This window comes from Numida meleagris, chromosome 3 (assembly GCF_002078875.1).
Source record: "Numida meleagris isolate 19003 breed g44 Domestic line chromosome 3, NumMel1.0, whole genome shotgun sequence".
NCBI lineage: Eukaryota > Metazoa > Chordata > Aves > Galliformes > Numididae > Numida > Numida meleagris.
The window spans coordinates 67,313,774-67,336,489 of NC_034411.1; the positions used below are offsets into that span (position 1 = coordinate 67,313,774).

The following is a 22,716-nucleotide window of genomic DNA, read 5'->3' on the forward strand; positions in this document are numbered from 1 at the left end:
TTTAACATCTATCTATAAATCAGCTACCCCCTAAGAAGAGGAAAAATAGACAATTAACTTGTGAAATAATGGTGCATGAATAAAGACAGAGACTCTTAAAATGTACTGTTACGTGAATAGTATTTCAGATATTCAGACAAAAGTGAAAGAATTCAGGCGGTACAGATGTGGCAGTTCTGAGTAGGAGACAAGTAGTCTCTCCTTTTTCCAGGCAGAGAGTAGAATAATGGCAAACAGCAAACTTCCAACGCAGTATTATACTGAACAGCTTTCCTCATTTCACATTGCTTAGGAAAAAAGAAAACTGCCCTTGCGGACTAAGTGCAAATTAAAAAATAGATTGCATGAGATGCAGTTTTGCTAAAGAGCCACAATGACTGTAACTTTCAATCTTCTAGTAAACGAGCCGTGCTGTTCTGTGAAAAGCAAATTGCCTGGAGTTCACTCCGAATTTCTAGCACAATGTTTCATGAGCTAAGGGTCAAATTCACCCCTACCACATGTATATCCTTTGAATGACACCCCGAAGTTATTTGTCTCGATTTCTTTTTTTGCTGTTGTTTTTCTTTTTAACGTTTGATTCGTATTTCTTTTCCCAGTATTAGCCTTTGCTCCTGCCAGAGCTGTTGGCAGGCAGGGAAAAAAAAAAAGTAGTATTGATTTGTGAAACTGGATTTCTCAGAATAAGAAAAAAAATGCGATTAAGATCTAAACAAAGGCTAAAGATGGCTTACGCTTAGCTCTGATGAGGTCCACTGCCTCATTACCAACAACTGAAAACTTCTGATGCATTTTGTTTCAAGAGAATCCAAAAGTCCTTGCTGTAAAGCAGACTGGGGGGTGCAGAGTCCATTCACTCTTTCTGTATCACGACCATTATGCGAGAAGTATAAAACACTGCCTTTATGCTGCCAAACCACAATGACTCTTCTTACATCAAAGCATTTTCACCACTAGGGTTTTTTTTCTCCGAAATTTATTCAAGCCGAGGGCAGGGAGACAACAATTCATACACGCTAATTACACCTAATTATCTATTCCTTTTTTTTTTTTTTTCCACCAGCTTCGGCCAGTGTTATTTGCTATCTGGGTTTCTCACAACCTCCCCTTGCCCTGTCCATCCAGCTCAACAGTAAAGTCTTTGAAGAAAACAGTCGTGGCTTCTTAGAATTTTAACAATATAAGGTTCGACTCAAATTAAATTATTCTATTATTAGTTTTGACACATTTATGTGTTAAATATGAAGGCCTCTCGGTTAATTTGGCAAATTCCTCACATCCCTTCGTGGCTAGAATCGCTGGTAACACCCTCTTGTAGGAGCTTCTCCTCATGCTTTCTTTTCATGATCTAAATGAAATGTTTATTGGATTAAAGTTCTTCTCTGCAGACCTCCACGGTGGCCTGTGACAAAGAGCTTAAAAGCTTTATTAATTGGCTCGGGCTTTTGAGGGGGAGGCAGGACCTCATTTCACATTACATCACAAGCAAATAAAACTGCCACGTGTAATTAGACTAATTTACCCTGATACAGCAGGAATCAGTGATTCCATATCTACGATATGCTTCGGTTTACTCATTTTAACCAAAGAGCAAACAAACCGAGCAAGAATTTAGGAAACAACAAATAAAGGAAGCAAGAAGGCGGGGAGCCCTGCTCAGAGCTACAATAGGAAATATTTTATCCTCACATAAAGTTTTGATCTGCATCTAAATAAGCTGTCTAGGAGCAAGCCCAGGCGTGCACGTATAAGACGGTCACGGAAAGTAAACAAACAGCTGCTTAGTAATGGGAGAACGCGCTAAGGCAATAGGTACTTCATAAAAAGCAGAAGTGCTTTAAGCTACAGAATTCAAGTAACCCTTGAGTTTAAATTTAAAACAGACTTTGAAGGCTGTATGCAGAAAGGGCTGATAACCTCTAATTCGACACCTTGCTTTCTAAATACAACGTTTTTTCAGTTCAGTCTCACAAATTCGTCACACAAATTACCCATAAATGACACTGATGTTCAGCACAGAAATACTTGCAATCATGCTATATTTTCTATTTTTACATGTTTAATTAGGTACACTTCACAAAAGATGAATGCTTCTATTACTCGCAAAGAGAGAGAGAACAAGAACAAATGCTCCTTCTACTTAGGAGTTTGCTTGGTTACATACTAAGAAGGGAAACAAAAGGCCTAACATCTTCAGTAATGAAAAAGTCAATTGATAGGCGAAGCCATCACAATATCAAAGGATTAATCCCAGCAATCCTGACTCAGGTGACAGTTCACAGGGGTCAGAGTGGCTGACACTGACCTCAAAAGCAGGTTTTAACTATTCAACATACTGAAAGCTGCTGGGCTATCACACCATTAGAATGGAACAAACTGACAAATCAATTTCATCAATGAGATGACTTTTTTTTTTCCTTTTTTTTTAAATGAGCAGATTCGCCACTCAACAAATCCCTGTATTTCTAACACAGGTGGTTGGACAAAAGCTGAATGCACAATCAAAGAAATTTTATATCTACCAAATGCCTTTGTACAAAGCTAACTCACACCAATTTCCTTAGGGACAGCTCAAAATGTTCTAAATATTTTCACCTATTTCATGTAAGTTATTGAAAAGTGAAAACACTTTTCCATCTCTCCATTTATTGCTTTGGAAGAGAGAGTATATTTTAACTAAATTCATCAGAGCAGGTAAAAATGTCAATAAATAATTGCCAACCCAATCTGAGACAAACACTAAACACAACACAGCATATGCAGATGGTGCTTTCTATTTGAAAGGTGTTTACAATGCTCGCTGTTAACAGTCATTTTATCCAAACAGCTGGAAAGAAATAATGAAATGAAGTTCACCATAGGAAGCTTACAGTAATTTTCTGTCCTACTGAAAACAGACTTCTGGTTGACTCTTTACCTATAGTTCAAGCAATACAGGTAACCAAAGTCAGCTTGCATTTATTGTTACTATTATTTTAAATCAGTGCCTTTTAAAGGTATACCTAGGCTATCAAAGCCCCTAAAACCTGCTGACTTTCAGTTGGGACTTTGTGCAGTTTCAGCTCTATTCCAGGAAGAAAATGTGACAATATGCTGAAGGTATGTATTCAATATTTTGACTTGGCTTGGCATTTTAAAACTTAATACTACAGCTCCATGAAATCTTTGCAAATACAAGAACCACTAGTTTAAAATTTTAGTTGATATATAACTAACTACTTGAAGAAAACTGTTTGCCCAAAAAAGCCACTGAATTAGAATTAGGATTCCAGAGCACTAAATGGTTAATGTAAATATCTTCACTAAATGTCTATAAAAATTAAACTGTTGCCGAATTACTGCCAAACCAGAAAATTAAATTTTACTTTCTCTTTTCATATCTTACATCAAGTTGTTAAGGATGCATGGCTTCATTTGTAAACTAACGTTAAAATGTTGAGAAAGTTTTCAAATTTTCACATTGCTTTAAACTAATAATTTTGGAAGCATTTCTGCTCTAAGCACTTGATCAAAGTAACCAGTACACATGGTTTTCTTGTCAAGAACTGCCTTTATAAAAAATCACTAAAGAGTTCCACGCACTTCAAAATTCTCAGTAAGAGATGCTGCAAGATTAAAAGCTCAATCAGAAGGGACTGAATCTAATTGCAATTATAGAATTAAAAGATTTTTCCTTCCTAATACTTATCTCTGAAAAGCTGTATTTTTTAATAAAATTGCATAGACTGGAGAAGCACTCCTATCTACTGCAGAATCTCAGCCCTTCTACAAAGAATATTTTGTCCCAAAGAATTTCAGCCAGAACAAACCAACCGAGAGTATTTCTCTATTTAAGAAAGCTACGACTCACAGCATGCAATAATCAGTGAAAATTTAGATTCTAAGCTATATAAGATTTTAAAGGATCAGGACACTGGGATAAATGCAAATTGCAGAGGGGACTATGTGTTGTACTACAGATGCAGGCTGTAGGACCTGCAGCTTCCATGTGGGCCTAAAAAAATGTCACTTACCAATTGCAACTTCCACTGTAGGCATGCAGCAATTACTTGCCCCCAGCAGTCTACCATCTATAAAAGCAACATGGACAAACTTTGCAATTTAACTACATTTTCCACAAACCACTGTTTCTCCTTCGTGTTTATCAGACAGAAAGTGGCTTATAATTGTCTTTGTAAGAAACAGAAACCGAAACACAGACACTGGAATTCTATAATCTCAATAAAATGAAATCAAAACAAAAAAAATCAGAGATGAAAATAGACAATTCTAGATTTAAGATGGAAACCATTTCACTATCATATGAAGATAGGGAAAAGGAGTTTTGTTACAGCTATCAGGGTATCTAGGAGCTACTCACTCCACTTTTGTAGAATAGAAACACCCTGACATCTGTACCATTTCAAGTGAAATATCTGTTCACAGAAGCACTGTTGATATCTTCCATTCATCCAATCTTCCTAAGACAATTTGAAGGAATTTAAGACTCCTACGTTGAATTACTTCCAGTGCTAAGGCCTTATCTTAAGATTTATGGTCACAAAAGACAGGAAAGAAAGAAAAAAAACATTTCCAAATCCCAAGCAAAGGCAGGGCATGAGGCTCTGAATCCCAAGAAAAGTAAGACAGAAGTTAGTCCAAGTTGTCAAGGCCACTTCCAGGAAACAGGTTAGATTACAATAAAAATAACACAGACACATATGGTTTGGAATGAACTGAAGGTACAGAAGGCAGTAAACCAAAGATTTGCCAGTGCCCTATGTAGTATTTTCCCACTATATTTTTGTGCAGAACCCCAGAAAATATCATCTTTCCACTTCCTAAAGCCACACGTGGAATTCTGAACAGCCGAGGAAGCTCTTTCCATTCAGTAACACCGCTGCAGTGAGAAAAGGTAGAGGGGTACATGATATAGACTGGGTATTCACCTAGAGGAAGCCTAAATCTGCACTTCTCAGGCCACTGTGACCAGAAGATGTGTTTCTTTATATCCGGGCCTTTGTAATGTAACGGCCATCTGTTAAAATCATACTTCAAAATACATTCAATTCGTGTGGTTTCTAATGCCTGCTTCTGATGTGCTGAATTCCAAAGGTAATCTGGAAATTTTGTTTTATTAATTATTATTGTTTTTAAATGACTGCTCATCACCCTTCCATTTTCCAACTAAGGTCAGAGAAACATTTGTTGATAAGCTTCATCTGATCTGTTTTTCAAGCATTATGTTTTGGGAAGGAATCATACTATTTTGGTAATACTAACGTTAAAGGCAGGCATATTTAGAGTTGTATTAAAACACAAAGATATAGGGGGGAAAAAAAAAGTAATCCAGAATTTTAGAAAGGTCCTTCCTATTGAGTGAAACTTCATTTTTCCCTTCACTCATTATTATGGTAATGTCTGTGCATCTCTTGTCTATGTTGTGCTACTTACTTCTTTTCACATTACTCCATCGTCAATTGCAGCTCTAAACCAATGCACCAATCGTTAGGGCTTCTATCAGCACTGTATCCACAAGGTCCTTTCAAAACATTTAGATTATTTCCCCAGTCCTAATGAGACATTCTGCATGTGTAAACTATGTTCTACTTTTTCTCTTGTAAAAGCAAACTACAGGTAAGCACGCACAACAGATATTCATTAAGTCTGATCATGAGTGAAATAAAAGAGCTTTACATTCATCAAGGAAGAAAACTGAGGGCCAACCAGGAAAAAAACATAGAAAAGACAGGTTAACAGCAGGGAAAAGAAAGATTCGTCACAGATGCTGACTGAGTACAACGCTACATTTCAAAAAGCAAATGCATATAAAATTATTACTCTTCTTGAAAATGTTCTACAATTATGACCTATCATACATCTGTTAGTCAGCTACAAAATAAGCCCTTTTCGAGAATCTAAAGTGGTTACAGTTGTTCATTTGTTTTTACATTTCTTACTTTTCTAAAGCCACCCTGATAAGAACCACTTTCAGTGGTAACCTCCCTGACTTTATACACAGCCATTCTGAGATATGTAGGGTTGCCTATGTCAATAGCATATTAACTTTGGAACATGGTAATTGCTCAAATGTCAACATTTGATGGGATTTTCAAAGGTGCTTAGGCAATTAAGTAATCTCACGATTCCAGCATGCCCCACAAGTCCAAGGCACTTAACTACCTCACTGCTGACCACCTTAGCAGAAACATCCGACCAATCTATCTATTCTGCAATTCCAAATTCTGTATTAATCCAAACCTGACCTCAATTTCTACCTTCCATTTCTTCTTAGATATTGATATAGTTCACCTTATTTATGCGTTTATGCTGGCAATGCTACTGTGAGGAAAGCAAGTGCTGTTATTTGCACTTTGCATGTCATGTCAGTCCAGGCAGACCTGAATACAGGGGCTGTATGCTAACCCTACCAGCTGCAGGCTAGCCCTCAATAATGTGACAATACAGTCATAGTTTGGGAATTAGAAAGATTTGCAACTTGCCCAGAACTTAAAATGTGAGTTCAGCATATATTCTTTTAAAAGCAAAGTAAATGATTGTATTATTCACATTTAAGAAGTATGCTCCATTTTTTCACTTAAATGAAGCAATGCACACCTGCCACACTCCAGGGGGCGTGCTTTGGAATTTCTATTTGTTGGACATCGCACAAAGCCTTGCAAATACAGCCTCAGAAGTCCGCTTCCAAGTGAGTGGAAAATAAATGTACAGACCCAGAAATAAGGTAATTCAAAGGTACATACACAACACTAATTTCTTTAAACCAGAGGAACATCAAGTTTTTGTGGTATAATAAATTTAAGATGTCCACAAGTACAATACTGTATCACTGTTACAGGAATTACTACGTCATAGGACAGTAAGAAAGTCCCATCCAAACAAATTCTGCTGCTTCAGCCAAAAAGGCAAACTTTTTCTCATAATAAATGTCCTGTTCAAGAGCCATGTCTATTCTAGAGAGGAAAAGTTCCTTTTTGCTTTAATTTCAATTACTTTTGACGCAAGCAGTTACAGCGTATACATCCTATCTGGAAACAACAGGGGCTGCTCCTAAAGTAATGCCTCCTATTTCATTATGTTGGCCCACGACGTCAGAGGCAGAGGGTATGGCAGTAGAGGTTGCATGTTCCCACTAATATTCCATTACATTTTGTTGCCGTGTGACAGACGGCAAAGGGGCAGTCCAAAAGAGTGATGTCTGACATGGAAGTGCATATGAAAGAAAGGTGTGACACTGAATTCTGCCATGCGGTAAAAATGGCACCCACTGACATTCATCAATGCTTTCTGAACGTTGATGGAGACCAAACAGTGGATATGAGCACAGTCAGGCAATGGGTGGTGCATTTTAGCAGAGGCAACGATGACGTGAAATACAAGCCACGCTTCAGATGGCCATGCACAGCTGTCACTCCACAAAATGAAGAGCATCTGAATCATCCATGCAAACTGGCAGATTACAACCAGGGAACTGTGTACAGAACTGAATACTGGCTTCAATGCTTTGGAAACGATGGTTGCAATGTTGGAATATTGCAAAGTGTGCGTCAGGTGAGTCCCACAAATGCTCACACAGGAACCAGAAGAACACTGTATGCAAGTTTGTCAGGATCTTCTGAACCAATATGAGGCTGAAGGTGACAGTTTCCTGGAGTATATCATTAGCAGTGAGAAGACATGGTGTCATCACTACTAGCCGTAGTCAAAACAGTAGTCCATGGAGTGGTGACATATGAATTCCCCATCAAAGCTCAAGATGCAGCTCTGAGTGTGTAAAGTGAAGTGTAAAGTCTTTTGAGATAGGAAAGGGATTATTCTTTGGGATTTCCTGAAACCTGAACAAACCATCAACTCAGTCAGCGCTGTGACGTAGTGGTCAAAGCTGAAAGCCCGAAATTCCAGAGTCAGGACAGAGAAGAAGATGACCTTTCTATTGCAACACCGCAACGCGAGGCCCTGTACCACTTTGAAGACCATGGAGAGCATTGTCAATCTTGGCTGGACTGTCCCATTTTATAGTCCAGATTTGATGCCTTCTGACTTCCATCTGTTCAGGATGATGACAGATGGACTGTGTGGGCAACACTGTCCTAGCAACGACGCTGTTATAGCAGCTGTGAAACAATGGGTCACCTCCACTGGTGCAGATTTTTACGAGGGCGACATGCAGGCTCTTATTCATTGCTGGAAAAAATGCATAGCTAACGATGGCAACTATGTTGAAAAGTAGCGTTCTGTAGCTGAGAATTTGCTCCATCAAATAGTGTTATTGTGCTCTATGTATCTGCTGTAGTTTCCATGAAAATAAGTAGGAGGCACTACTTTCAGAGCAGCGTAAGTAGTATCAAAGCAATCCTGTCCAAATCAAATTGATTAATACTGCAGGCAAAATTGAAAAGCATTTATAAAGTGATTCTCCTTACCTTCAGCACAGCAATGAATGGTACAAAATTAGCTCTCTGAAGACCGTTTTTATAGAGATCTGAAAGAAAGGAAATCAGAACCAGTTTTGCTACTTAGTCTTAATAACAATGTGAGCTTGTCTTTTAGACTTGCAAATAAAACTGTGTTGCTACAGTGATAAGAAACAAAAGTGGAAAAAGGAAAGCTGGAATTGATTTCTGTTCTCTTGCTATATGAAAATTCATTACATTCTCAAGTAAGAAAGGAACACCCTTAGAAAGTGTGGAAAAGACAGGGAGTAAAAGATGAGACATCTCTAATGAGATAACCGATCTTAGCAGAATAAATAAGGCCTCTCTCTGTTAAAAAAAAAAAAAGGATACAAAAATGATTTGCAATGCTCAAAATAAGCTGTTAAAAGGCTGTCACTACACAACTGCTAAATATAAAGTATTGGGTAGAATGGAAAAACCCAGATTAAACTAAAAAGAAGCAACTTGTATTTACAAAGTTAGTATAATTCTTATGCAGTGTACTTTGGTACACTTTAGCAATTCTACCAGGTACACCCTTTTGCCAAAGGGACAAAAACAGTCATCTCTAAGGCAAAAACAAATAAATTTAAAAAAAAAAACACCTTGCACAAAGTTGCTCAAAATACAACTGAATACAAAAAATATTAGGCTGTCTTTTCTGCAATGGAATGAAGATCTGCACTTACAGAAACTATTCAACTGTCTAACGTATTTATTAAAGAATTATTATGTCTGTTTTGTGAGGATGAGGAAAAAAACAGTAATTTAGGTGGTGAAAATAAACCAGGATTCCTCATATACTATACCTTGGTATTTCCCCTCATACTCCACGGGGGCAGAACTTTAACATAGTTAAGCACACCACTAATGGTCAGCTGCTGAGTGCATCTGCTTGCTAATGAAAAAGCCACTTTTTTTCCTCTGAATCTACAACAGGAGAATTTCTTAATTCAATCTTAAACCTTGATACAACATACTGCATTAACCCAGCACTCCTTTCGGTGGAAGGATTTCAGACACACAATGTAAGCATTTACGAATATGGAGTAGTGCGAAAAAATACCAAAAGCAAAAAACCACCAAGCAATGATCAGTGTCTGGATGGCAGTGTTGCTCATTTCTGGAGCAGCCTTTACTGATGTGACAACTGTACCCACAACAGGAACTGGGTGATCTTTAAGGTCCCTTCCAAACCAAACCATTCTATGATTCTATGATGTTCTCTGCTGAGCAGGTAGTAGAAGTGAATGCTATTCAGGTTGACACAGTGACTAAATACGTACTAAAAAACAGACACATTACAATAATGGTCACAAATTGACAAATTAACATGTAAGGTGGAATACCCAAATTATAAGAATTTCTCCCGAGCTTCAGAGAGTAGTGATTCAATAAACATGAGGATGGATCTCAAGCGAGCAAGGCCTCAGTGTTGAGTTTATATGTAGTTCACTTAGCTATATTAGTTCTGATTTTATCCTGTTTACTCAAAAAAAGGAAAATAACCCAACAGGAAATTATTTTGCTTTTCAGTAACAGTATTTGATTGTTCTCTTGTCTTTTTAAAGATTAAAAAATGCAGTGATTCTCTTCTACTTAATTTATCTGGGTAGAAAAATTAACTGGTAGTTAGTTAATGCTGTAACTTCTTAGCATATTTTACAAACATTTGCTATTAATCTGAAGTGTCATAAAAGTTGCACACAAATCATGCATTATGCTAACTACTAATGCTAAGCTATAACAAAACACTATATACACTACAATGTAAAAAGAAAGACAATTATTGCTTGATTAAAACCCATGCAGATTTGAGGGCTTTTTAGAAGGATCTGTCTAGTCACACTCTAAAAATACTGTTAGAAATGGAAAAAAATCTCCATCTAAGTAATTCCCAATGAATGACCTCTAACTAGGCTGTGAAAACGGTATCTTGAAAAAGGGGAGGAGTATACTCCTCCTCTGAGCTGGTGTAGAAGGTCTGCAGTTTGCTAGCTACAAACTAGTAGACAAACTGCCTCATTTCACCTCTCTATTACTGGATATGATCTTTTCCTGCCCTGGAATACACTCCCAAACAGCAGCAATATTTCACACGTCCCCATTCCCAAATACCCTCCCCCCCACTGGTTTGAATAGACTATAGAAGATCAAAAACCACAGAAGGACAAGAGAAAGAGGAGGTAAGAAGTTCAGGATGAGAAAAGAAAGGAGTAAGATTTAGTGAAAAACCTTTCTTCCTTAAGAACACACACAAAAAAACAGGAAACAAATTGGAGCATCTCAGATTTTTGAAGGCTAGCGAGGTACTAAATATTGTATCATTCTTATAAGACTGTTTTGTAAGATACTGAGATTAATCGTATCTGGTTAATAGTAGCAGCATGTTTGTTTTTACCTTCTGGCGGCCTGTTAGATGTTGCCACAACGACAACCCCATTTTGGAACAAGTTTTCAAAAAGCTGCTTCAGAATCATGGCATCAGCAATGTCAGTGACCTGCAGAAGACAACACATTTGTTTTGTCTTGCTTTCAGCTTCTGCCGCAATAGATTTGCAAGTGGCTTTATAGCTAGGAAAAATGCTTGTTAGTGAAAGCCATGGAGAAAGATTCTAATTATTGCTTGGTGAGAAAAAAATAAAAGGGATAATTAATAAGCAGTGAATGTACCACAGCCTTTCAAAACTTGCCCGCTTTTTATTACAGAACTCCACCATATCTTTACCAATTGCTAAATGATTTCACGTTAACTTCTATTATAAAACTACAGGTGGGAAACACAGAAAACAGATCTAAACCTTTAAGAGCCCTAATCAATTGGAAAAAACATGCAAAAAGAAAAACCAGAAAACAAAGAAAATACACACTGGCTGTTTTACATTTCTATTACCTTTGAGGCAAAGGTTTGCAGAGGTGAATTTAAATGGTCATGGGACTTCAGAAATAAAGACAAGTAGCCAACTATACATAATCAGCTGCTGTTGAAAATAGAATGATATGACATAGATACTATTGTGTGATTGTTGCAAAAAACAATTCAACAGATGGCCCATCACAAAAATAAGCAATTTCATTGTTCTTTTTAAGTGCCTTCTATTACTGTCCATGAATAATCAAAAGGCACGGCAGTCACTTCCAGCACAGTCAGCCTCTTCTAACCTTCAGGCTGAAAACACTAACACAAAATAAAAAGGGGTGGGACAGGCGATACTGAAATAAAAAAGACTAAACAATAAGCAATAAAGTAACATTTCTTTAGATATCCAAGTGTAACTGAACTAATTTGCTTTACAGTATCAAGAAATAAAAGGAATGCCAAGCAGCAACCACTCTGCCCAAATGAAAAAATGTAATAAATCTGTCTGAACAGATTGAAAACACATAACATTGTTACAACAGCAATTTATATTTTGCAGGTGTTCACCAGTTGAAATCAGCGGTCCCAGTAAGTAAATCACCTTTACTATCATTAAGCTCTTGTTTCTCTTGCATTCTCCTTTATTATTATATAGGCACTTGTTGCATTTTGACTTACCACAGACCCATTCTGAGGAAATAAAAAGGTGGTGGCATGCTGGCAGTTATACCTACTCATTACAGATCGATGCATTGCAATTCTTTTGCCAGCTTAGATACGTACACTGCAATGATAATAGAAGCTACAGAAAGACTGATTCAGTATCGTACTTTTTCTCATCCCCGCTCCCAAATTCTAAAAGACTTATCTGAGAAGCAAAATAAAGTAATTCTGCATGGCAGACAGAAAAAGACTGAGGCTATGTTTCTCACAGCTAGACTGGAAGCAATAAAGTTCATAAGGAAACGTAAGTAAATATCAATTTCCTTCTCCCAAAGATTTCTTTTATTGACTTCTATGGAATGCATTAATATGATTTTTTTTCTCTTTTTTTTTTTAAACCAAACTGTTTCATAAGATCAGTAACACAATCCTCAGATTTGCATCTCTCCGATCACTAAGCTTTAGGAGCATGTAGTGATTCACAATTGTACTATACGTCTGATGTAGCTGTTGATGCTTCCACCTACAATTTATTTCTTCCAAATATTAGAGTTTATGAATTTTCCCTTTTGTCTTTAAAAAGAATGCATACAAGAAATCAATAGATACAAGCATTTTAGGGGTAAATGAATTTCTTGGCTATTACAAATTTTTTTCAACAAACTTGTGTTCAAAAAGCACTGTAAGGCACATTACCTTTAGAAAACAAAGACTAAAAGAATGTTAGTGCTTGCACGAAAGAAAACAATGAATAAAATTCTCTTATTAATGAGAACTGTTATTTGATGCATAAATTCTGGTGTTCTCATTGTACTACAAAAAAAAAAAAAAAAACAAAAAAACTCCTTAACCTCTGTCAAAAAGCAAGAGCCATTTTGAGAACAAGAATGCAAATTTAAGTTCTTTTGAACTAATAGAGCTTTGGTAAGGGAAGAATTCTACCAGGCAAAGCAACTAGCTGACAATAACTAAAGCACTGTCATTTCTCATGTTTTTTCCCATAGCCAGCATTCCTTACAACGTGAAACAGAAGTAAAGGCTACAAATTACCAGTAAGGAGAGCCTGGTAATGGAGAGAATGGAGACATTTCATTAACGTTTAAGAGAAATAAATTTTATGACCCAGTGCTGCTTTCCACTATGGCTCACTTACGGGAATTAAAAAACATATAAAAAGCACATCGCTAAGAGTCAATTTACATGTGTAAGTGCTCAAGACTCAGTCATCCACTGATTGGTACAGTTCCATGTAATGAATGATAAACATAAGCACGCATTACCAGTAATTAGTATTAGCACAAAAATAAGAGCCTAATTTTTATTAGGAGCTTTTAATAGCATGCAGGTTAGGTTAGTAAAAACTCCCTAAACTGTAGTTTGGTTTAAGTCCAAGTGGTACTGATGGTATATAAATACTAACACTGTGATCATTCAGCACATCAAGAAGTACAGATTCTGTTTTCATTTCCAACACTATCTACCACAGGTTACAGTCACACAGCAAAATGAGAGCTTCTGATTACCGGTGTATAGTTATCTGATCACTAAACGACGACTAGTCTCATTATATTGGGCAATGTCTGCGTTTTGAAACATGAAAATCATAATTACAGATGAATTAATTCTCTGAGTTTTTTTTTCTATTGTTGTTTTTCAAGTGAGGACAGGCTTTTAGAATGGTTTAAGACTTCTGTGGTTAAAAGAAAAGGCTCTAGCATTTCTAGCACACTGGTATGATAAAAGAACAGTAGGAAACAGCACTGTTTCAACAACCTGAGAGCCTGCATCTCAGGTGGGTGCTGATGCTACACTAGTTTCAGAATGGACAAGGTCAGAAGCTTAATGCCATCTCTAACAGCCTGACTCTATCACAGAGAATTTGCAAAAAGTAACATTTAAAAAAAAAAACACAACAATACATTGGAAGACAAAAAACAACCTCAAGGAGTACTGAAATACTTTTGAAATGAACTAGTCAAGTAACTGTCCATTTGCTTGAGGTTTCTCTAGGCAACAGTGATTCACTTCAGAGTACTTCTGGTTTGCTTTAGCCTCCTGTCAAGGAGGAATTTGCAACCTCAGCAGCACTTTTTTGTCTTTTGAAGTTCTACATTTGATTTCATCTGAAATATGACCACTAACATTACTTCTTGCTATCACTGTTAAAGAATCTTTTGTCTCTGTATCTGATCCCTAAATAAATCAGCTCAGCTTATTCTCCTTTTTTTTTCCATAACAGGTATTTGAAAGAAACCTTAAGTGCTTTAAACAAATTTCTATAGTGTTTCTGACATTTCTTCAACATACAAGTGTTTTGCCAAGGAAAGATCCAACTTGACCTTCCAGATGTCAAAATAGACAGCAGCTTTGTCTGCATGTCAGAACAGTATATGATCTGTCTTTCCAGCTTTTTTGTTTGGTTGGTTTTTGGTGTTTTTTTTTTTTTGGGGGGGGGGGGGGGGGAGGTTGTTTTTTTAATCTAGCAATTCTTTAAATATGAATGAATCAGTTATAGTGGAAAGAATTGACAGATTTCACTGGAGGAATCAGCTGAGAAAATCCTGAGTATCAATGTTAATTTTGCCACTCTGTGAAATGTTCTTCCAGCCATTGCACTACTTGAAGAGTATTTAAGCAGAAGGTTTCTCATTCCAAATTCAGTGCCTTCTGCACACTCTCAGAAAGCTGTGACTCCTCTTCAGCAGGCAGAGGCTGAGTAGCATCTCATGCTACAGAAGATCAGCCAAGAAATCTATGGATTCTGACCATTAGCGCATCACGAACAAGTAGTTTCATTAAAAATATCACATAAGAATGCAGAGTCCAAGAAATATACTTTGAAATATATTTCTTTATTACTTTCCCAACTGCATCCACTGATAAAACACGAAGTGATTTTGACTGCTGAAGTGGTTGCTGTACATCGACCAAGTCAGCAGGGGGAGCAGGCAAACAATTTGAAAACAAAATCACCAGGGTCTCTCTTCTTTGAACATAGCGAGATGACAGACAATAATATGTAAATGCAGGAGAACACTATATGAAAGCAGTGAGCATTTATACAGAAAAGCAGGCGTTTCCACTAACACGTGGTGCTACTGTTAGCAAAGATGCCTCTGTGAAACCTTTCAAATGATATATCACGAGAGTACATCACTTCTCCCCACCCACGCCAAACCTTCCCACTTCTTCATAGTGTAAACACAATTGTCTGTAGTTTGATTTTATTCTGTGAATTTTGGAAGCCTACTGTTCTAGCCCAGCTAGATAAAACACATCTCAAATGATCAAATAGCAGTATCTGAAATAAGAAAAAAAACCCACAATATTCAAGCGTGAAGATGAAAACCTACATCATCAAAATTCAAATTTTTTTCAAAATACAAATTGAAACCACAAGCTATTCAATCTATGAATGAGTTCAGAACTTGTTCACATGTGCAAGCACCCAACTTGAAAAGATAAGTAAGTCTTTGACAAGAGGAAAGAATGGCGTGTCCACTATGCATTTGCCTGTCTCCTACTTGAACTGGTGGCCCCAGGTACCACATGTATTTATGGGTATAGGCAGACATGCCCAACTCCATGTATGCCAATGTACTGTTCAGAATTGACTTTTTTTTTTTAAAGAAATCCATGAGAATTGCAATTATAATTTACATTTTCTCTTAAACTTAGTTGTTATAAATTTTACTACAAACAAAGTCAAAAGCAAAGACCAAAACAAAACTACAATCTGCAGCTCTTTGGCTGAGAGGCAGGCAATGAACTTTGGCATAATGATTTGAATCAGTTCTGATAAAGTTAATAACATATTTCAGAGAATGTACTCTAACAAAATACATTTGATAATTGAGAAGTCTTAACACACTGAAACCCTGCAAAATATAACTCAAACACAACTTTTTATTAAAGATTTTCAACTGAGATTGCAGCGACTCCACGCATTCTGAAACCACAGGTAAAAGGATTATCTCTTGCTGCAAAATGCAGAAGTAACAAAACAGAAACAAGTACTGAACGGCTGCAAAAAGCCCCATTGTGGGAGCTGATCATAAACCGCTCATCTGTCTCAGAACACAAGCTACACGTAGAACCTAGGAGATCAAAATTGTTCTATCCATAATGAAGAGCGTAACGCAGAAAATTTACAGTTAATTGATTAACCTTTTACTGGTGGTGATTTGAGCAACATGGACCTATTCTCATCTTCCCCTGTAGTTTCTAACTGAGATTTTTGAAGATTTTTTTTGCTAAGTATACCTCTTCTCTCTAAAAAAATTATAAAGCAACTCTGTGCTTAAATTTGTGACGTGTCCTTAGAACAAAATTCACAAGTCACATAAAACAAATGAAACAGTGAAGTTAGTTTGTGCAAAGATGAATTTTATCACTTTATTTTTTTACTTTTCATATTTAATTCAATAAAGTTTTCTTTAAAGTAGATTACGCCTATATAAACTGACACTGACTTGCCAAAGGCTCCAGTAACTCTAGGAAGGAATTTAGACTGAAATTGAAATATTATTTCCATGTCCTTAATGACAGTGAAACCATTTTGTTCCACTCTGTGAGACAAAGCAAAGACCAGGCACTCTAAGCTTGCATCATGTTACTGCCGGCCTGGGCGCTGCACAGATTCACTTTAAGATGACAACTCCTGCCCTGAAGCACTCACAAGCCTCTCACCACACTCCGAATTAGCCCCTAGCATGAACAGTAACTACAGGGGAAAGTGAAAGGACTGTAAGGGGGCACTTATGTAGCTGACTCCTGAAAAAAAAAAAAAACCACCAAAAACATCACCTTCAAAATTGTGAAATGCCTTCTACTCTTGAACTTTCCCAGTTCAATTCTGGCCAGTAATCCAAACAACATATTAGTAGGAACAAATATCATAAAGTAATTTTATGAAGTTTCCCTTGAATCCAAGGAGTAATCTCTGATTTCTTACCTGAAATTCATCAAAACATAAGAGACATGCTTCTTCACTTATTTCCTCTGCTACTGGTGCAATTGGGTCGTATGATTTAGCCATAAATCCTGGCTTTCTTTTAGGCAAGCTCTGTTTAAGGCGATGTATTCCTGAGTAGATAATACATAAGTGAATAAAGTATTTCTTATGTCTTTTTCTAAAATATGGAAAACAAAATTATTTAGCCATCAAATAAAAGGTGACTCAAAAACAAACAAACAAACACTTCAAATTTCATCTAACTTTGAGAGGGCAAAACCGTTAAGTATGCAACCACATCCAGGTAACTAGTAAAACCACAGAGACTCTGTGATTTATATTTTCTTGCTTGGAAATTAGTAAAATAAAGAACTAAGAACCCTTGAACACTAACATCAAACACTTATATTTTGCTTTTTAAAACTGATAGAAATTACAGTTTTATCTTGCTCCAATTCATGAGTTTAGCTGCAGTTTCACTTCATAATTTGGCATCTTATGATTTAATCTTCTGAATATGAAAAACCCTTACAGTTTCCAAATCAATGGCACAGCTCTGTGCATTGCCTGGTCTGGAGATACACTTAGAACACACTTAGTTACAAGAACTCAGACAAAGCAATACAATTATATTTTAACATGTAAATAAGATAACGCTGACATAAAATAAGGTTACTAAATACATATTTTAATATGTCATGGATTGCATTCCAACTGCCTGCACAAAGACTTCAGGCAAACCAAGGTCCTACAGAAAGAAGCTGGCTTTGTTAAAAATATAATGAAGTAGAGTACAAACAACAAGAAATGGAAACAGAAAATCTCCACAGTGATCCAGCGACAATAGAAAAAAGGGCAGTTGAAAGGGCAGAAGTTCTTTAAGCCAATGAAAGCTTTCCAAGAAAAATGTTGCTGTCATAATATTTGTAAATTGTAGTATTACACATTATCAATTTCACAGTATTTTAAAGTCATACATTTTAGAAACAGAAGCAGCTTTTAAAATACCTAGAACAATATTTCATGAAGCACTGACAGAAAAAATCTGAAACTTAGGATCAACTTCCTCCTATTTTCCCAAAGTTGCTGATAGGATTGCTAAGTTTACCAACTCAGAACATTCCTCATTCTTGTTGGCATTTATACCCATTTAGTTATTGCTTATTCAAAATGCACAGCTCAAATTTATCTTTACATACAACTGTTAAAAAACAGTTTACACAATGCTCTTTTTCAGCAATTACACAATCAATTCATTGCTTTAGATTTATCTGTAACAGTGCCTCGGGAAAAAAACTACTATTCAGTGATGTGTTATATAGTACGTTATTATTACAGTCACTGCCATCATCCAAATTCACTAGTTTTTCTTCTCCCTCTGTCACGAGAGAATTCCATTACCATTTATTTTTGTGATCATTTTCTGCTAATAAATACAATACTTTCCTCTACAATCTTTATAAACCTATTCCCACAAACAAATTAGGTTATGCTTTTTTTTTTTAATTAAAGCATCAAATGAGAGATAATATGTATTATCCCCTATTTTATAATTTTCATTAATTCCTGTTCTTTTTCCATCGTTTATCTTGCATTCATATGATCTGGTTTCAAAAAGACTACATCTATCACTATCAGTTGACTTTTTCCATCAGAAAGGATATCCAATACTGTATATTAAGCAGTTGAGCTAAGAGCTTTTTACATTAACCCATCAGTCTCCATAACAGGGAGAGAAAGACAAGGCAAATTTTGGATTATCTGTGATTTAAATTATTTTTTAATTCTCCATATACACGTGCTCTCTTCACTGAACTGAACTTTCTTTTAGAGTGTAAGGACCACAACCTATACCTAAGCAAGAAATCAACAAATACTAAGTGCGACTAAAACCCAAAACATAACATAGCAGCAACAGCTGTTTTTCATAAAAACTGAACTCTTCCCAGACTGAGATGAAAAGAAATACAGAGCCAAACAGTAATGAATTGTCATGGTTTTATGATTTTCGGCTATTGGTACTCCACATCATAACATCATGTAGTGAATGTACCTGGTTCTCAGAAGAGAAGGACTACTACATTCCCCACGGCACTTTGCTCCTCTGTTACCATTTTCCAGCCGGAGGGAAAAGATAAAAGCTCACAGTATAAAAACTTGCAGATCACGAGACCTTGTCCCTTTTTTCCGCCGTCTCTCGTCTTGGCAGCACCTCGCTCTCCAGCCGTCTTATCGTTGGTAGTAGAGTAAGGCCTACCTTGATTTTGGGACATTCTCTCTCTCTGTATTGGATTTATCAGCTTAAATTGTAATTATATTGTATTATAGTGTGTTGTTTTGCATTCCGATATCTTATTTAGTAAATTAGTTTGTTTCTCCTCAGATTGTTGCCGCTGTTCTTTGCTCTCAGGGCCATCTCCTTACCCTTTCCCCTTTTCTCTTTTCCCGGGGCGTGGGCCCGTGGGTCTCCCGTCCCCTTTGTCACGGAATCGGGCCTAACGCCCGTAAACCATTGACATGAATGACCATGAAAACTTGACAAGTACTGCACAAATCATGGAAGAAGTAGTCCATTTCTCTGAAGCACTAATTTTGTTGTTTCTGAATCATGATCCAATGAAGAAAACCATGATGCCGCGTTTACATTTTTCTGTCCTTTTGTTTCTGACATCACCATGTCGCTTTGTACATTATCATTCTAGTTCAGCAGGTGCCTTCTTTAGATTGCAGCCAAGTAATTAACCAGAGAGTATTTAGATAAGGATTTAATCCTAAACATACAGGCAGTCTTCTATATAATCAGGTATGCAGAACATTAGAATATTTTAAAAAATACTTGAGAAATAGTATGCAATTAGCATCTAATCTGGTATGACAAACAATGCCCAAATCCTCTAATTTACTCCTTTTTTGTTGTTGTTTTGTTTGTTTAAAAACTTCAAGAAAATTACACTGTATGATGTATAATATACATGAGAATGAGACAGGCTTTTTCATAGTTAATAGTTTTTGTAAATATCGGTATCTTCACTTACGCTGGTGCACGTCCAGCATGAAGCCATGAAAATGGACTCTCTTTTTCCTTTCTACTTCCAAGTGAGAATAGAACATGTCCATCACCATTGTCTTCCCTGTGCCTTCCAAAAAAACAAAAACAAACAAAAAAAAAAAACAACAAAAAAAGAACAACCCCACAGGTAGTTAATTTAAGAACAATTACATACTGATTACAACAATGATTGTTCATTAGCTTTTAACTAACAAAACTATACTCTCCCACTGAATAAGTACAAGGCCAGACTGTTTGGGAAGAAAGGTCCTATTATATGTTCAAACACTCAGAACAACCATACTTTTATTTTTCCATTTTAAAATTTTGATCTATACAGGGTTGGCTGAAAGGTTGCACAAATGCCTCTATTTGCATCCAGAATACGCCTTTAGTATCTCAGTTTGAAAAGAGAGTATTGTTTTATTCTGTATTGCAGTTAGAATATATAAAATTCCTCCCTGTCTCCCCATTCTTAAATATTATTGTGTGGGTAACACTGGAAAAAATATACACGGTAATGCAGTTCAATTCAACAGCTTCCAAACTTTTAAGTCTAATTGGATTAACTAACTCCCCATCCCTGGAGGCATTCAAGGCCAGGTTGATGCAGCCTGATCTGGCAGGGGGCAACCCCGCCCACAGCAGGGAGTTGGAGCTGGGAGGACATTATGGTCCCTTCCCACCCAAGCCATTCTACGATTCGATTCTATGAACTAACATCATAATACAGAAGAAAAATAAACCCAGAATATTCATTAAAGTAATTGTGCTACATAAATTTTAGGCTTTTAGATACTTTAGAATGTGAATAAATATGCATTTAGATAAAATTCCACTGAAACTGATGCAGCTGAGACTTACCAACATCTCCATAGACGTAAAGACCTTTTGGAGGTTTGTTTTTTGCAAAGAGCTGCAAATCGAGAGGAGAAGAATAAATACAAACATGGAGCATAATAAAAGAAAGCACATAGCTGTGATCAATTAATCAGGTGGCTAGATTTAACTACCTGAGTTGGAATAGCCAGCAAAGTATAACCTTGAATAATTAACTTGGAATTAGTATGCAATCTAATGTAGTATTTGAGGGAATTAAAAAAAAAAAAAAGGGAGGGAGGCAAATACCCATGCTTTTTTATCACTGTGAAAATATTTCCATCCCAAATCATAGTACATGTGGTTTTTTTCACTTGTTTTTTAACATCAGAACACATACAAAATTATTAAATGTATTCCAATACATTATGATTAAAACAAACTCTTATCAAGCCATTTGAACAAACAGACCTAGAAAAAGTGATGTAGAATTAAGCAGTACTATTGTACTTGCAGGTATAGGTTCTATACACTAGCTCTGCATTAGGTATAAACCATTAGAATTTAGAAAAGCCATATGACAAAGTCAATGAATATTCCAGGTCCCCTTCCTTTCTCTCCACTTTCAATCTTAAATGCTGCACAGTTACCTGTTTTAAACATACTTAAAAATCAATGGAAGCACAGTAAAAATGTGTCCTATATGTATAAGTTTATATTCAAAGTATGTATTTTATTAATCATTTTTACCACAAGTGAGTTTATCTTAAACTGACACTGGTTAAGAAGTTTTTTATCTCTTAATGCAACTCAAGATGTATGTTACAACACGCGATGGTTTTCTCTCAAATACCCAAAACCACGCGGTGGTTTTACTCAAATATGTATTTTTTATGAATACTTTCAATTTGAAACTGTCCTCCCCCACTCCGACATCGCACATCCACTTCCAAGTAAAATTCTAAAAGGAAAGAGTTTCTAAAATATTGTAAATCTTAAAAAAATTCTCATCAAATTCATGAAACTCAATCAACATCCACAAAAATTGTCACACAACAGCATAAGGTTACGTTAAATTGTTTCACTTTCAGAGCTATGTGAGCCTAGCCAAAACAGAGGAAAAGGTAAAATTACAACCCATGGTCCCATTTGGAGCTGGGTAATTGCTAAAGAACTTTAATCTAAAGCGCTTTTCAAAATACAGCGCCATCTTAAAGACATGAGGGAGCCAGTAGCAAAACACTAATTAAATGTAGCAGAAAATACATGAACAAAGTAGAAAGATAATGTCTCAGAGCTACAGTATCAATTTATTCAGAAAATATACAAGCATAGCTCTTACGTAAGACATACTTACAGATTTAATTTAGAGCTGCATTAATAGAGAAACAAAAATATGTATCATCTGTCTGGGGCTGAACAGGGTTTCACATGTTCTGAATCAGCTCCATTAACAGACGTGGCAGCGACTACTTGCTAGTGCCTTGAAAACTGCAAGACAATTTAATTGATGTGCATATTTCTCTGTACCCTTTTTAAGAGCTTGCACTCATTGAAACAAATTCTCAATTTGAAGTTACGCCATAAAGAAAGGAGAAATAGAAAAAAAAATCTGTGTCAGAGGCATTTGTAAGAATTTCTTAATTTTGAGATTAATAACATGGTTTTTAACGATTAAAAAGACAGTATTAACGTCGTTTGCAGCCTTACAAAGAATGACAAAATTAGGAAAACACATCAGCGCTTTACTTGTCTCCATAAAGATTATACAAGTAGAACAGGTAATAAGGCCTATTTTTATACCCCTTTGAAAACCTTAATATGTTTATTAATTACATTTAATGATCTTAAAATTTGTACTTTTAAGTGCGTTTTATTCTCACTCCAATATTTACCACTTCTAGAAAATGTTACAGAAAACGTTTTTGTTTTGTTT

The 22,716-nt window shown here is 36.2% G+C and overlaps 1 protein-coding gene across 4 annotated transcripts in view; it reads right to left on the reverse strand.

The window, feature by feature from the left end:
• The window catches only part of AFG1L (AFG1 like ATPase), a 65,028-nt gene that overhangs the window by 27,432 nt on the left and 14,880 nt on the right, over positions 1 to 22,716 (reverse strand). For 2 of the 4 annotated variants that reach the window (XM_021389701.1, XM_021389698.1), the window contains exons 3-7: positions 20,826 to 20,877; positions 19,948 to 20,052; positions 16,913 to 17,043; positions 10,837 to 10,936; positions 8,424 to 8,482 (exon numbers count right to left, since the gene is read on the reverse strand). In XM_021389701.1, coding sequence (XP_021245376.1) covers positions 8,424 to 8,482; positions 10,837 to 10,936; positions 16,913 to 17,043; positions 19,948 to 20,052; positions 20,826 to 20,877 — 447 coding nt within the window. The remainder of the gene's footprint in view (positions 1 to 8,423; positions 8,483 to 10,836; positions 10,937 to 16,912; positions 17,044 to 19,947; positions 20,053 to 20,825; positions 20,878 to 22,716) is intronic. The other 2 variants (XM_021389700.1, XM_021389699.1) reach the window with 2 other exon arrangements.